We start from the raw sequence: 15,858 nt of genomic DNA, 5'->3' as shown, positions 1-15,858 counted from the left end.
TAGAGAAATTTTCTTAGGGTGGCATGGAAATCAAATGGGGTGGCAAATCAAAGCCTTTTTTTAAAACACATATGTAGGCCTGACAACAGGTGTATCACTCTTCCGGTTTTCCACCTCAAGACAGTGTTTTCATTGCAATCTGCTTTTGTGACATTCATTAGTACCCTCACTGACACACAAAACAAAACAACGACCACACAACACACTAACTACACACTCCACGCTAAACGTCACAAATCTCTCACATCTCAGAACTCGCTTTCTCTCTCTCGCTCACTCCTAAAACTTGCCCCTCTTCCTAAACAAAGAAATCCCACCTGTTGCTATTTTTCTATTGGTCGACATGGTACATTTTTTCACCAATAGGAGAGAGGTGGCTTCTTTTCTTTCTTTACTGTTTTCGGGCTGTCCTTAGAAAATGCTTTCTTTAGCATTTCTTCCTGCACAAACGTGATGATAGTATTCAGAAAAAAGCATTGCTTATGTATGTGTGTGTGTATGTATGTATATATATATATATATATATATATATATATAAAATAATCGTAAATCTGGGTTTAGTGGCTTGCCATTAAAATTTAAAACTGGTGTTCACTTTGGAGTCTGAACCTTCAAAACAAGCTGAAATAGAGAGTCAGGGTGGCTGCAGCTTGTTGCTATGTCAGCTTAAATCAGTCATGTGATTTGGAGGTGTGTCGTGTCCTTTGACCCCAGAGGGTTAATAACATTCACCTTCTTTCCATTTCCAGACAACCAACCACTTGTGTGAAATGTGAAATTCCCATGGTGTTGTTCAAAAGGTGCTCTGGCACAATCACAGGCATCACTTGCTACTGAAAACAAGAAAAAAAAACCCCATTTGTTAATGGTGAGTGGGGGGGCACTATGTAATATATTCAGTTTTAGAATTTATATTCAGTGTTAGCATTAACACTTTGAGCGTAGCTACAGTTATCTTATTATAATAAACAACATTGTCATGTGCAAAACTAGGGTAGCACTAGGGGTGGCAAGAGATCATTTTAGGGTGGCACATGCCACCCCATGCCACCCCTCTAGATCTGCCCCTGCTTATGGATTAACTAGTTTAAAGTATAAAATGTAAAAAATATTCATTGCTTGATGAAGCTCAGTTTTAAAGACCTTCAGTGTGACCTTCCACCAAGGCAGCTCACTATCTGGGCATTATTTCCTTTTAGAGCTCAAATGTGACATGATATTTAAAACCCCTGTGTATCATTCCCTATATGCTTGTATGTAGAACAACAGCCGTATGAAACAGAGTTTTAAAAAGCTCAATATTGATTTACTATGGCTTTAACCATGTCAGAGGTCAAATGTGACATTTTTTGTCAATTTTCCACCAATAAATCATAAAATTTAAAATATTTGCAGCTATGATGTATATAGACCGAACGCATGCTTATGCTACAGGAAAAAAACCTGCTTTGGGGAGGTAACATCATCAGACTTAAAAACTGGTGGAGAACATGAGCCTCCATGTGGAAATGCACAAAAACAAACAGAAGTGGTGATGTCTTTGATGTAGAACAATTAAAGTAGGGGAATTGCTGGGCCACAGTTACACACACGCACACACACACATTGCCCATGTGTTTCTTGTCTTGTGTCTTATAGAGCACATGACATATTTCCTGTTTCAACAGGAAAACGGTCCTGTAAACCAGTCTAATTAGCCCACTGACCTCTTTTCTGTCTCTCTGTGTGTGTGTGTGTGTGTGTGTGTGTGTGTGTGTGTGTGTGTGTGTGTGTGTGTGTGTGTGTGTGTGTGTGTGTGGTTGACAGGAATGACTCCCCTGCAGGATCCAGTAAGCAGCAGACTCCCCAGCTCTCTGCAGATGTTGCTGCAGCAAGTTCTGCAGTGGAAGACCTTTTTGAGGAATTCTGATGTTCCACGTCTGCACCTTATAGACCTAGACAAGACCACAGCAGTGAAATGCCAAGGCATCATATTTTTATTGTGATTGAATGCATCTAGTGCTGTATCTATATGGAAGGATAATGCACTGCAAAAAAAGGCGTTCAGTGGATGCTGATGAGAGAAATGCTTGGTGATTCTTTATAGAGCACTGTAGAGGTTGCTTTTTTATAGTAAAGTACACTAATGACCAATGTTTGGAATAGTAAAAATAATAAACATGTTTTTGCCAAAGTTTACATTAGCTCAGGACTTCTTTGAAATGCATTTTTTCTGATATACTTTGCAGGCTACACATCAACAACTAATTTTGATATTTGTGTAAATAAAAAGTGAAAACAAATAGTTAATGGACTGATTCTTACATAATTTTCTACTCTTCTGGAGCACTTAAGCGAAGCATCTATAAAGCGCTTTTAGTGCTTTCTAACATTCACGCTCCGATGGATACATCAGGGTTAATACCTGGCCCCAGGATATTTGGCAAGCCACCAACCTTTTGATTAGCAGAACTGATCTAACTCCTAAGCCACCCGGGCTGTAGCTTAGGACTTGAACAGCCAGGGATCAAACCCACAACCTACTAATCAATACAATTACAATTACATTTTTTTTTAATTTGTCACATACACAGTACAACATATAGTGAACATGCAGTGAAATGCTTGTGTCCTGAACTGCAGACAGGCTGCAGACGTAGCCGTGCCATTCCAGGGCTGGTTTTTAGCAGTAAGGATACCCACCTGGCTACAGCCACCCAGGGCAGGTTACAGCCTCCCACGCCGGCTGGCTTTTCAGTTGTCTTGAAAACTCTTTTGGGTCTACTGGTTACATAAAGTGTTATTAAGGCTAAGTTGCAGAATAGATTTTATGCTTCAAGTATACTTTTAATGTTGAGGAATGAAAATGAAAATCATAACCAACACCAGTTCTGCATGTATAATCTGGCTTAGACTCTCAGTGTGTATTTTGTCATCTCTAGAGGTTCAGGATAATTTGACTTTAAAGATTTATATGGTTTGAATGAATGCTTGCTGTAATTTTCACACAAAAATAATAAACAATGTTCACTGTGTCATAGGACAGCATTTAAGTGGAAAATAAAATATTGGAAGAAAAAGATTCTCACATTTAATTCAGTGTCACTTTTATAGTGCCTAATCACAACAGCAGTCGCCTGATTTTGTAAAGACCCTGCATTGATATTCGTAATTTGAACATGAACTGCAGATGCACCTGGCTCTCTATTAAAGTGCATAAAACAGTACTCCACAGTCCGTACAGATGTTCGGTGAACGTGTGTGTGTTCATGATCTGCTGATTAGCGTTACGGACTCCTCCACAGTGTTGAAAAGTCAGTCATACTGATTATTGAGTTAAGACAGTTATTGCCTTGCCCCCCCCGGAACACCCTTCATTGTAGCCTCCCCCTGCTCTTACTGATACACTTGTCCAGTTGTTAACTTGTTGTCACTTAACCGATTAAATACATTGCAGACTGTGTTCCTACAGAGTGCGAGAACAACATTACTAAACAAATCACACACATGGAAGAAATATGAGGCAGTTAGGGTTCCAAAGCCATCCCGCCCAGGAGTCAGGTCTTTCTGTCAGTAATACAAAGAAAAGTCTCTCCCTTTCCTTTACTTCTCCAAATTCAGCCTATCTATACTTTCCTCTTTTTTGTCCCACTCAGATCTCCTTCCGCCCCCCAAGTCCCTCCCCCGTTTTTACGTTACTTTAGGGATTGTGCGCTCCTCCTCTTCCTAATATCAAGATAATAACGCGTGCAGAGTGGATTTGAACTTCCAGCCAGACCAGTGAAGTGGGTGAGTACAGTGGTCTGAAAAATAAGCACGCTCACACTCCGCGGATCATTTGGAGTCTCCGGCAGTTTCGTTTGGAAAGGTTTTAAGTGATCAACCTGAAACGAGCCAGCTGGACTTTGGATACACTTCCAAGGTTGTATTACATTATTATAATTATAATAATAATCATAATAATTATTATGATTATTATTATGTTTTCTCCGTGGTTCACCTGATATTAACTAAGGGTAATATTTGTGTGGTTATTTGGCGATATTACTATAATGTCAGTGTTTTATTCCCATATTAGGAGCTGCTTTTTAGGTGGCGGGAATGTTCCCACACTAGTAGAGCCAAGTGATTAGAGACTCATTGATAAAATTGAGCCAGGGACCAATTAAGTCCCCTCAACCAGCTGATCACTTGATAAGCTGTATCACTGCGGCAGCCTCAGTGAAGCCCTGGGACAGCTCTTAGCACACACGTGGTCTCAGAAGGAGCGCTTTTCTCTTGTGTTTGAATTATTTTTTAATAATAATAATTATGCAAACTAGAGCTATGTAAAGCATTAAAGCAAAACCTAAATCTGATTCACCGACACGAAGTGTCCTAATAAGATTAAGAAAAGTTTCTCAGTTATTCATAATTACTCAGACACAGCTAACTGTATTTATGAATTAATTTATTTTTATTTAACGTTGAAATAGAACAAATAGTACTTTATATAGTCCAGGCAATGTGAATTCCATACATGTCCTAGTTCATGCAATAATGGAAGAAAATTGGGAAAACATGTTATTCCATTATGTCTGTTCATTTATTTTAGTTAACAGTGATTCAAAACTGTAGGTTATATGAGCTACAATAAAACATCTGATTTTATTTCTATGAGATTAAGTGAGTAAAGAAAAATAAGATTTTAAAAGCCTATTTTTGTCCAAGTGAAACTGTCCTATAGATTGCTGAAATGCTGCATAAAAATCCACTTCCCCTGGAAACACAGTCTAGTCTTTTTATTTACAGTGTAAGGCTACAGCGCAGAAGTATTTGTGCTTGTAGATGTCTGCACCAACACTATTGGTTGATATTCCTGTACAAACTACTAATCTAATAATTAATGGCTTGATTGGTCAGTTGAGACTAATTGACTACAGTTTAGAGGGTATTACTAATTTTTAAAATCATTTTAGAGGTTATGCTACTAGGTACTACACTAGACTGCACTTTCTGTGGTTTGTGGTCACTGTGTTGCTTCTATGTTTTTTAAAAAAAGCTTATCTCATTCGAGCATTATAAAATATATTAACTACAGTTAACTGTAGTCTTACAGTAGGCTAATATTTGGCATTTATTATAAGGTCCCACACTGACTGTCACTCCTTTTTTTTCTTTCTTGCAGATACTGTTGAGATGATTAAACACATCCTTATACTCCTGCTCTGTCTTGTGTGTCTGTGTTCACCCCGTCCTCAGCCAGGTAAGTTGAGTCTAGCAGGATATGATGATTTTGTAGCTGAATCCAAACTTTGTAACCCGCCCTGGTGCTTTCTCTCTGACGTAGCTGTAATTACGTGCCAGATTTGCCGATCCAAGACTGACAAAGTGGAAAATTATTATACTCTCAACACAACACAAATTCACTCTGCATACACACTTAACCAGCATTCCCTGGTTAAGTGTGTATGCAGTCACACACACACACACACACACACACACACACACACACACACACACACACACACACACACACACACACACACACACACACACATACATACACACACACACACACACACACACACACTCTTTCACTTGTTTTTTTTTTTTCATTTTCTTCTTGCAGCTGAACGCTCCCACACTTTCTCAGAGCAGGTATTAGTGCAATACTTCTGCAGATTTCACAGTTGTTTATGCAGGTTAAACATATATTTCCATATAGAATTGCAATTCTCCAAATGGATTTATAGTTGAACTCCACAGAAACTGCTTTCCTGCTTTGAACCAAACCCTGCTCAGGTGTAGCTGGTCACTACTCTTGCTTTCAGATTGATCTGCAGCTATGTGTATATTGAGATCAATACAGCCATTAGGCCATGGGCATAGACTTCTGGGTATGACACATGGGCCTGAGGGGTCTGGTACTTAGCTATTGGCAGCAGATCCTACTTTTCCTGATTCTATTTTGGGTCCTGAGAGCTAAGGAGTGGGTCGCTGTGGATCAGTGTTTCATTGGATGGGAAGTGACGTTGATTCACTGCATTGGGCCTCTGCCTTGTATTTTTGGAGCCAGACATGATCATATTTAGACAGGGTGGAGTACTAAGTTATCAGCTAATGTCAGCAAGCTGAGTTAGCTAGCCTCACACAAAGACTCGGTGTAACACACAGACAGAAATAGCAAAACTAGTAAAATACTGGAATTGCACTCGTGAAAAGTGGAGTCTAGACTTCTTAGTTAGGTTGTACTTCCATTAAAATGCTGCAAAAAGCATTGCTTTTATTCATTTTAGACTCAAACTGGTTCCTGTTTTCCTTCCAGCACCTCCAGAGATGGCAGTGAAGATGGAGGAGAAATTGGCTGTAGCTGGCTCTCTAGCAGACACAGTGGTGCTACCGTGTTACTTCTCCATAACGCAAGCTTATCCCAGCAGCTCCACACAAGCTCTGACGCACACCCCTACACCTGCGCAAACTCACAGCCAGAGCTCTGATGACTACGGCAGGATCAAGTGGACGAAGCTAGACGGGCAGGAGGAGAAAGTGGTGCTGGTGGCCCAGGGACTGGGAGTAAAGTTGGGGCACAGCTTTGAGAGCAGGGTGTCAGTGCTCAGCTATCCGCAGTGGTTTGGAGATGCTTCTCTGGTGATAGGGAAGCTCAGGGCCAGCGATGCTGGGTTATACCGCTGCGAGGTGATGCATGGGCTAGAGTCCACTCAGGTCACAGTCATCCTCACTGTCAGCGGTGAGTAAAACATACAGGAACACTAGCAACTCACCATTTTATAGTCAGGTTAGGAGTCTGTATGCAAGTCTACAAACTTCATTGTCTGTATCCAGATGTGCTCAGCTGGCAGAGACTTCAAAGTTGAAGGTGTCGCCAAAAGTATTAACTGAAATGTGTGCACGTGCCATTTTCTTTAAAGTGCCCTTCCTCTCTGGTCATTGTAATGGTCTGTTTTCTAATCCATCTGCTGAAAGAGGAAAGATTCTCTGAGATGACCTAAAAACTTTTAGGCAACTAGTCCAAAGCTAACTGTGTCCAGCAAACACTTTACTCCAGTGTGATGTGGAAACCTAAAGTCTGCTTTACACAAACACTCACACCAGTCCCAAAAAGCTGATTCTGTTCATCGTAGCATTTTCAGTGGGAGAACTGTTTTGGTATCATCCAAGTGACTTCTTCAGTCTCAGCTGACTGCAAGTTTCCCAACCTCATAAACAGTACATTTGCACAATGACTGAAACTAGCACCACTGGCAAACAATGGGCTGGGAGGTCTCACATCAGTCTTTCACTCATTCAGGAGACATCTTGTGTCTTGTTGTGTGTGCTACAAAGATATTACCACTATTTTAAGCAGTGTGCTGTATTGTGGGGAGAGAGTGTTTTAAAAAAATGCTGGAGGTCCAGATCTGCATTATTTGCAGCCCAGGAGAGTGGCCAGCATTCATTTTTAAAAAGTTTAATTCTGATTTTTTAAAATTCTCAAAACACAACCTTTCAATTTTAGACAAAACTTTATTTAACACAGGCATCACTAAAGTCAAAGCATGGTGGACAAAGAAATTCACAGGACTGGGAGCCACTGCGATAGAGGGAGAGGTGTGTTATTTCACAAGCTCAGGTAGAAGGTGTGTATGATTGCAATGGTGAGTGAAAGGAGAAGGGTGAAAGGGTGAAGCAAGGCTACAGAGAGGGGTGGTTCACCGGGTGAGTGGGTGAGTGATGAACGAGCAGATGTCTGACGTCCTCTTTTCCACAGCGGGGGTATCTTGCAGCAAGCAGGAGGGCAGTGAGATTTCAGGCTTACTCCAGGAAACCTAGAGGTAAGACCAGTGGCAACTGGCAGGTAGCAAGTGGGCGAGGAGGACCAGCATCAGAGGGAATTCGGTTCTTAGTGGAGATGAGTGAATGCTGATCCAAGGATGCAAAACTGGAAACACAGAGCAATGTTACACAGGGAAATGAGTATGCTAACGAAACATGGAGACATAAGAAAAGGTGGACCTGGGAACTAGAAACAAAGCCTCAGGAGCAGAATGGAAAATATGCCAGAATACCAAAACACACCAGATCTTGACAGTACCCCAAGAGTCACCTCCAGGCACTGATCAGACACAGACCTGCAAAGACACTCGTAGAAGTAAGAGATTAAAGAATGGTCAAGGATGAATGCCCGTAGGACCCAGGAATGCTCCTACTGGCAGTACCCCCCCCAGTCCAACATGAACTGATTGCGCTGGCCTTGCTGACAAACATTGACGAGCCAGCAAAAATCATAGGCCGGGTGGCTGTCGATGAGCCCGGTGGCTGTCGATGAGCCGGGTGGGTGGTGGGGGAGGATCGCATAGAGGGCACAATTGACTGGAATACACCGGTTTGAGTTGAGACACAGGAAAGGTGGGATGACTGCGCAGTGATGGGGCAACTTGAGTTTGACAGTCATGGGACTAATTACAGAGTCTATTTGATATGGACCGATAAAACGAGGAGCTAGTTTCTGGGTTAATGATTTTAATGGTGAATCTTTAGTTGGAAGCCATACTGTCTGACTGGGTAAGTAACTGGGTGCAAGGGAGCAATGACAATCAGTGTACTTTTTGTTGTGGTTTTAAGCTGAGTCCCCCTGGTTTGAGTCCAGACCTGCTGACTCAATTGGAGGTGATGTAAAAGTAACGTTCCTCATCACCCTAAACACACCATCCCCACTGTGAAACATGGTGATGGCAGCATCATGCTGTGGGGATGCTTTTCTTCAGCAGGGACAGTGAAGCTGGTCAGAGTTAATGGGAAAATGGAAGGAGCTACATACAGGACAATCCTGAAAGAAAACCTGTTGGAGGCTGCAAAGGACTTGAGACTGGGAAGGAGATTAACCTTCCAGCAAGACAATTATCCTAAACATACAGCAATAGCTACAATGGAATTGATTAGATCAAAGAATATTCATGTGTCAGAACGGCCCGGTCAAAGTCCAGACCTAAATCCCATTGAGCATCTATGGCAAGACTTGAAAATTGCTGTTCACAGATACTCTCCATCCAATCTGGCTGATTGGCTATTGATTTTGTTTTGATTTTAAGTTTGATTTCCTGACATGTAGATTTGTTTTTCAAGCCTGAACTGAAACCTTGACTTTTGGATATTTATAATTTTGGTCGTATATGTTGATATTTTGTCTCGAGGACCTTCAATAATAGATCAAAAATGATGTTGATTTAATAAAACGCTATTGAAGGCATCCATATATTCCTGATTGTTGATAACCCTCTTGCAGGTGTGGTGTTCCACTACAGAGCTAACAGCAGTCGCTACAGTCTGAACTATTCTGAAGCTGTGGAAGCGTGCCACTCTGTAGACGCATCCATCGCTACACCTGAGCAGCTGACAGCTGCTTTTGAAGATGGCCTCGACCAGTGTGATGCGGGCTGGCTTGCAGACCAGTCAGTTAGGTATGTTCCTACATTTCTTTAAACAAGTAATCTCAAGTTTAATGTCCCTCGTAATTTCATGATAAATTAGCAGATAAAATAACCAAAATTCAAAAGTTGAAGTGCCATTTTGAATCTCAGCGAGCCCAAATGTGATGGTAAATCAAGTGCGGTAGGCCAACTCTGCCACACCAACCCTCTGTATTTCCTCCTTCATTACACCCATGGATCTTCACTGAGATCTTCCTCTTTTCCTCCTGCCTTGCAGCACCATCTTCATCATCCTGTCCTCTCTCTCGTCTGCCGTATTCAAACCACCTCAGCCTCACCTTTCTAATTTGCCTCCAAAGTGCTAAACCTGAGATGTGCTCTACTCGTTGCATGTTCACCTTTCCACCTGTCTCGCTCTTTTATTTACACACATGGATTCTGTCTTGCAGAATTTCATTCCTCTTCTCTCCAGAGAATACTTCCACCTCTCGAGGCTCTCCTACACATGCTCCCTACTTTGACTAAAATATGTATAAAAATATCTGTAATTCCTAAATGGTCAAAGCAATAACTCAGAGTTCAACTTGAATTAAGTTTGTTTTTGATTTAAAGCTGAAACTCTGCACTTAAGTCACATTTTCATCGTGTGCAGTCCACTGTGTTGGTGCACAGAGGCAAAAATACAAAAACTGTTATTGTACACGTACTTAGGGACCCAACTATAGAACATGAAAACCGAATAAACAAATAAATATGACTTCTTTAAATATCAGATCATTTCTTGCTCTGCTTTTAAAAATATTGTCATTATTATTGTTCATTTTTCAGATATCCAGTCACAGTGTCCCGTCCAGGCTGCGAAGGTAATCTAAAGAATCGGCCAGGTGTGAGAACCTACGGCATCCGTGACCCCATGGAGAAATATGATGTGTACTGTTACGTAGACAAACTACACGGTAAATACACATGCAAGACAAATACGTACTGAAATACAGAATAATAGAGGCAGTGGTTAGCTTAGCTTAGCATGAAGTCTTTAGCAGAACACTTTTCTGAAGTAAAAATTTCAACCTCATAGCTCCTCCACTAGTTTCTGCTAGTCTGCTGCGGCTCTATACCAGGGGTGGGGGACTCCAGGCCTCAGGGGCCGGTGTCCTGCAGGTTTTAGATGTGTCCTTGAAACAGCAAAGCTGATTTAAATGGCTAAATTACCTCCTCAACATGTCTTGAGGTTCTCCAGAGGCCTGGTAATGATAATAATCATTTGATTCAGGTGTGTTGATCCAGGGTGATATCTAAAACCTGTAGGACATCAGCCCGTGAGACCTGGAGTTCCCCACCCCTGCCCTTTACCCAGCTGATTTTGTTGGATTTGGTTGAAGTTAGCTTATTGTCACAAATGTAATTCATTTAAAATATCAAGTAAAAAGACTGTGGTTAGCTGTAAACTGACTTTGTGTATCTGCTCTGTCTGTAGGCGAGGTATTCTATCCTACTTCCATCAGCAGTAAGCTCACCTGGCAGCAAGCAAGGGAAGAGTGCAAGAAGCATGATGCCGTGCTGGCATCGCCCGGTCATCTGTTTGCAGCCTGGAGGGCGGGGCTAAACCGCTGCGACTTTGGCTGGTTATCTGACGGCAGTGTCCGTTACCCCATCACCATCCCCAGGCCTCAGTGTGGAGGAGGCCAGTTGGGGGTCCGCACACTTTACAAGTATGAAAACCAGACTGGTTACCCAGACCCCACTGACAGGCACGGGGCTTTCTGCTTCAAGGGTAAGACAGAAACACACATTGATCCAAACTGGACAGTAATTTACTCAACTTATTTTCTTATTTGCATGAACTTAGTCTTGCAACAGAGTGGTCTCATATCTATTAAGTGTTTATCCCGTTATCTAGTTTCAAAGGGTGAAAAAGGCTGTGTAATAAACAGTTTTAAAAAGCATGTCAGTTTCGGCAGCTTCTTTCATTTAAGCCACATACATCGAGCTGGTTTCACAGGACAGGAGTCTGTCACTGTTATTTTAGGGTTATTTTACCTTATATAAATATTAAGCACATTAACTTGTCTGTGCTTGTGATTTGGCGCTATATCAATAAAATCAAATTGAATTGAATCGAATAGTTGAAGTCTCTGCATCCTAGTTGACTTTTGAAACTCTAAAAACCACAAGCTTTAATTACAGATACATTCCCGCTCAGGACCTTTGCAGGTCACAGAGCAGTGTTTCACAAGACACTGAGTCTCAAAGGTAATAATAATTTGGAGATCTATAAGCATGTATGTGCAAATTCTTTGGTCATATTTTAATGAGGAATTCTGTTTAGAGCAGCAGTGTCTTTAGATGCATTGTGTAACCTGGTTAAGAAAATGAGTAATATTACAGATAAAAAATTAAGACAAATTACAAAGTGTATGGAATCCAGGTCCATGCTGCACTGTTGAGCTTGCAATACGGGTCCTCCTCCAAACATCCACAACACTTTGACAAGAAAAGTCTAATTTGGTCAATAAACACTGAGGTGTCACAATCTGCAACCACTTAAAAGCCGAGTAAAAAGAAGTTACAAAGAACAAACCCAACCAAGAGAAGAATGATCTCTCAGTAGCCATGTTAATGGTGGGCCATGTTTTTTATGAGGGGAAAAACCCAGCACGTGCACTCTAACACAGATAGAACAGAAACAGGACAGGTCCCTAATGTTTCACAGCTGGGACCCTGCCCAAACTCAGACAGACAGACGAAGGAGGAGATGGAAAAGAGGGGGATTTCTGCCATAAGTGACATCATTGTATAAAAAGCACAAAACTTTAACAGTGAGCCCAGCTCAGTCTGCAGTGTGAAGCTGCAGCATCAAGTATGAGGCACCAAACATATAATTTCACTCACTTGCCTTTCTGAACATGAAACCTGTGTAATGTGCTTTACCAAGACTTAAGTATAGTGGCAGGACTGCAAGAGAAAGTAAATGTACAGTGACGGTGTACGGACAGACCCCAGCCAGATGGCTGAAGCTCGCCAAATACATGACATCATATCTGGGCAGGACTTAACATGCAGCCAGGGTCTCCTTCACAGTGCAAAAAGACAGACTCAACCACAGTTAAAGCACAAGTCTACAGGCAATCCACACCTTTAGCAAGCTCTTTGATAGAAGCAGTAATCAAAAAATGCATTTTAACAAGTATTCCTTCAAGAAAAGTCACAATAAAGGTACAGACGTATAACAGCTTTTACTTAGTAAAAGTAGTGCAGAAACATTTGATTCAGTTCAGTTCAATTTTATTTATATAGTGCCAAATCACAGCATCGGTTGCCTCAGCATCTGCTCTGTGACTGCTTCACCTGTTCTGTTACAGACTTTCTGAGGACTTGTGTAACCCAGTGGAGTCTAACTGAATGGAGCATGACCGTAACATCATTTTCAGTTTTGTTTTAGGTTGTCAGAAAGGCATTTTCCCTAGATTATAGAGGATAATAGTGGTGTTGTACTGGCCTGCAGTATAAAGCACCATATAAGAATCAGTCCATTTACCATTATGTTGAAAAGTCTTCCTTATATGTCTCTCTAGATCTAAAATTATGGCTATAGTGCTAAAGAGAAACAGGAAAAAAGCACACTCACAAAACCCACCCACCCAAACACCCTCCTGCACATTCACACATGGAGGGGACTATGTTACATCCAGTTTATTAAAGCATTATGTATGTGACGCTCAAACCCCCCACTCATTCCCAGGACACTAACCATTTGAACTCAGCACTTAGACACACACAAAGGAATGCATTGTATGTTCAGGAGTCCTAATTGTTAGTTTTTCATGTGGTATATGCTCCATTATAACAAGGCATTAATCTTCCCTATAATCAGAGATTACTTGGAGAAGGGCCTTACAACAAAACTCTTATGCACTGTCTAAAATTCTTTTAAAAGCCTGATCAATGTGAGACAGTTACAGGCTTAAAGAAAGTACAGCTGTTTCAGCTGAAAGGGTTTTTTTCCCCCACAAATCACGACATAAAAATTATCTGGTTCTCACCAAGTCTGAGATAAACAACAGCACATGTTGTAGTACAGCGTGTCAATAAGGAGAGTATCATTTAATAAAAATTGCAAAAGCATTGTGGGAAAAGCTAAGCACACCTCATGACTGAGCAGCTTCTAGAACCACCTGTAGCAGCAATAATTTGGAGTAATTATTTTCTGTCTGACTTTATCAGTCTCTCACATTGTTGTGGAGGAATTTCAACCCATTCTTCTTCACAGCATTTCTTCAGTTCATAAACTTTGTGAGGATTTATTTATGCACAGCTCTCTGAAGGTCCACCACATCATTTCTATCAGGTTGAGGTCTGGAGCACTGATTCTTTGCTTTTTCAGTTATTCTGTTGTAGATTAGCTGCTGTGCTTGGGATTATTGTCCTGTTGATGACCTAGTTTCATCCAGGCTTTAGCTGTCAGACAGATGGCTTAACATTTGACTCTAGAACTGTCACGGTCCTGGGACGGTGACCCAGTGTTTTGTTTTTTGTATTATTATTGATCTTTGTTTTTATCTGGAGTTTGATTGCTAGTGTGATGGTTTCTGTTTTGTATTTCTAGTTCTTAGATTTTGGTCCCTGTACTCCGTGTCCCCTGTGTAGTTTCAAGTCCCTGCCCTTGAGCCAGTTGTATTTCCTGTTTTACTTTGAAGGTCCATGTCTCAGGTCATGTATTCTGTTTTGCTTCCTTGTTGTCTTGGTCTAATTAGGTTCAACTGTGTCTCCCTCCTGTGTGAATATTTAGTGGCATTTTAGGGCAGGGATAGCTCAGTAGATAGAGTGATGGCCCCATGATCGGAAGGTCGGGGGTTCGAGTCCATTGAACGGTGACCCTGAGGTACCCCTGAGCAAGGTACCGTCCCTACACACTGCTGCCCACTGCTTCACAGAGTGAATGGGTTAAATACAGAGAGGAATTTCCCCTCGGGGATCAATAAAGTATACATTATCATTAGTGTGTGGTTACCTCTGTTCTTTGTTGGAGCATCTGTGTATCATTCTGTGTATTATGCCTGTTGGTCATGTTGGTCATCTTGTTCATCTTCCCCAGTGTCTCTCCAGCTAAGTTTCCATCTTTCAGTTTGTTTAGTTTTATGTTTTTAGTTTCATGTTTAGCTGTCCCCAGTTTAGGTTTTTATTAGTGGTTTTGTGGTAATTCTTACAGCTGCAATAAAGGCTCATTCTCAGTTTGAAACACTCTCCTTCATCATTGTCTGCACCTGGGTCCATGCCTCTTATCTCCACACGGTTTGTGAGGCAAACCGTGACAAGAAAACTTTGGTATACAGAACAGTTCATGTTCATGGAGATATCTGTTATGAACAGACATATCCACTTTGGTCTCATGGTTACAGAAGGCTTATGTTATGTTGTTTTTAGAAGGAAACAAACTTATTCCATCTTTTTTATACTGTCATGAACTTTAACCATTAACATGCTAACCGAGGCTAGTAGAGTCTGAGATGTCTTCTGACATTTGCCAGTCTTCTCTGCTAAGATGACTGGCAAAAGTCTTCTGTGTTTTCCACTTATGAATAATCGTTCTCACTGTACAATGATGGACTTGGAAAGGTTTGGATATAGCCTTACATTATAACCCTTCCTAGACTGATTGATTGCTGATGTACAATTGATAATGTGCAAACTGCCAAAACATCAGTATATATAGAGGTGTTCACACTTACTGATGATCAGATAATCAAGTGAACTTGGTTAGCAGCTTAAGTCCCGTGGAAACATAGAATTGTATGTAGTTTTTCACACACTTTCTGTATTTTGCCTCAGTTGATACGGTGTAATATGTCATGTTTTTGTTCTTTATCTGAGATTGTATTTAACCAATTTTAAGATAATTTTTATTATGTCTTGAGGGTGTGCTATTTTTTCTGGGGACTGAAACAGCTTCATTCTTGACAGGTGACTTAATGTTTCCAAAATCAGCAATCAATCTGCTGCATTTCCTTTTATAGCTTGCTGTGTGCTAGCTGCCGTCTGACAGCTTCCCAGACTCCTGTTTCTTTATTTAATGACTCATTGGTTTTGCTGATTTCATTCTGTGAACATTTTTCACTCAATATAAATGTTGCTTGCTTGCCTAAATGGTTTTTAACACACTCATAGTTTTCCACATTTTCCCACTGCCAGTGCTGTGTCTTATTTTCCAAAGCAGACGGGTTTATTTTCTACCTAATCATTCTTTACATTATGTGCCAGCTTTACAATCTGATTTTTGCAAATACTCATTTGTAACTCACTGCTACGTTGATCACTAACACTTCTTCCTTCCTAGCATTTGTTTCTGAATGACTGACAATAACATGGACAAACTGAAAAGAAAGAAAGGAGGAAATGAGAATGATTTACTTTAGTGTTAAAGGGGTGTTTTAATGTGAATTCCTACTTCCCGAGGTTTTCCTGTAATTAT

The 15,858-nt window shown here is 40.9% G+C and overlaps 2 protein-coding genes across 3 annotated transcripts in view; both read left to right on the top strand.

Moving 5' to 3' along the window:
* The window catches only part of xrcc4 (X-ray repair complementing defective repair in Chinese hamster cells 4), a 32,150-nt gene extending 29,158 nt beyond the window's left edge, over positions 1–2,992 (top strand). Inside the window, exon 8 of the mRNA XM_063477842.1 lies at positions 1,807–2,992. Coding sequence (XP_063333912.1) covers positions 1,807–1,909 — 103 coding nt within the window. The 3' untranslated portion in view covers positions 1,910–2,992. The remainder of the gene's footprint in view (positions 1–1,806) is intronic.
* An 811-nt stretch (positions 2,993–3,803) lies between these two features.
* vcanb (versican b) overlaps positions 3,804–15,858 on the top strand; it is a 34,843-nt gene continuing 22,788 nt past the window's right edge. The window contains exons 1-6 of one of the 2 annotated variants that reach the window (XM_063480530.1): positions 3,804–3,901; positions 5,147–5,224; positions 6,287–6,709; positions 9,245–9,419; positions 10,218–10,345; positions 10,867–11,163. In XM_063480530.1, coding sequence (XP_063336600.1) covers positions 5,158–5,224; positions 6,287–6,709; positions 9,245–9,419; positions 10,218–10,345; positions 10,867–11,163 — 1,090 coding nt within the window. In that variant the 5' untranslated portion in view covers positions 3,804–3,901; positions 5,147–5,157. The remainder of the gene's footprint in view (positions 3,902–5,146; positions 5,225–6,286; positions 6,710–9,244; positions 9,420–10,217; positions 10,346–10,866; positions 11,164–15,858) is intronic. The other variant, XM_063480531.1, reaches the window with a different exon arrangement.

Source organism: Pelmatolapia mariae, linkage group LG7 (genome assembly GCF_036321145.2).
Source record: "Pelmatolapia mariae isolate MD_Pm_ZW linkage group LG7, Pm_UMD_F_2, whole genome shotgun sequence".
Classification (NCBI taxonomy): Eukaryota; Metazoa; Chordata; class Actinopteri; order Cichliformes; family Cichlidae; genus Pelmatolapia; species Pelmatolapia mariae.
This window is presented reverse-complemented; position numbering and strand designations above follow the sequence as displayed.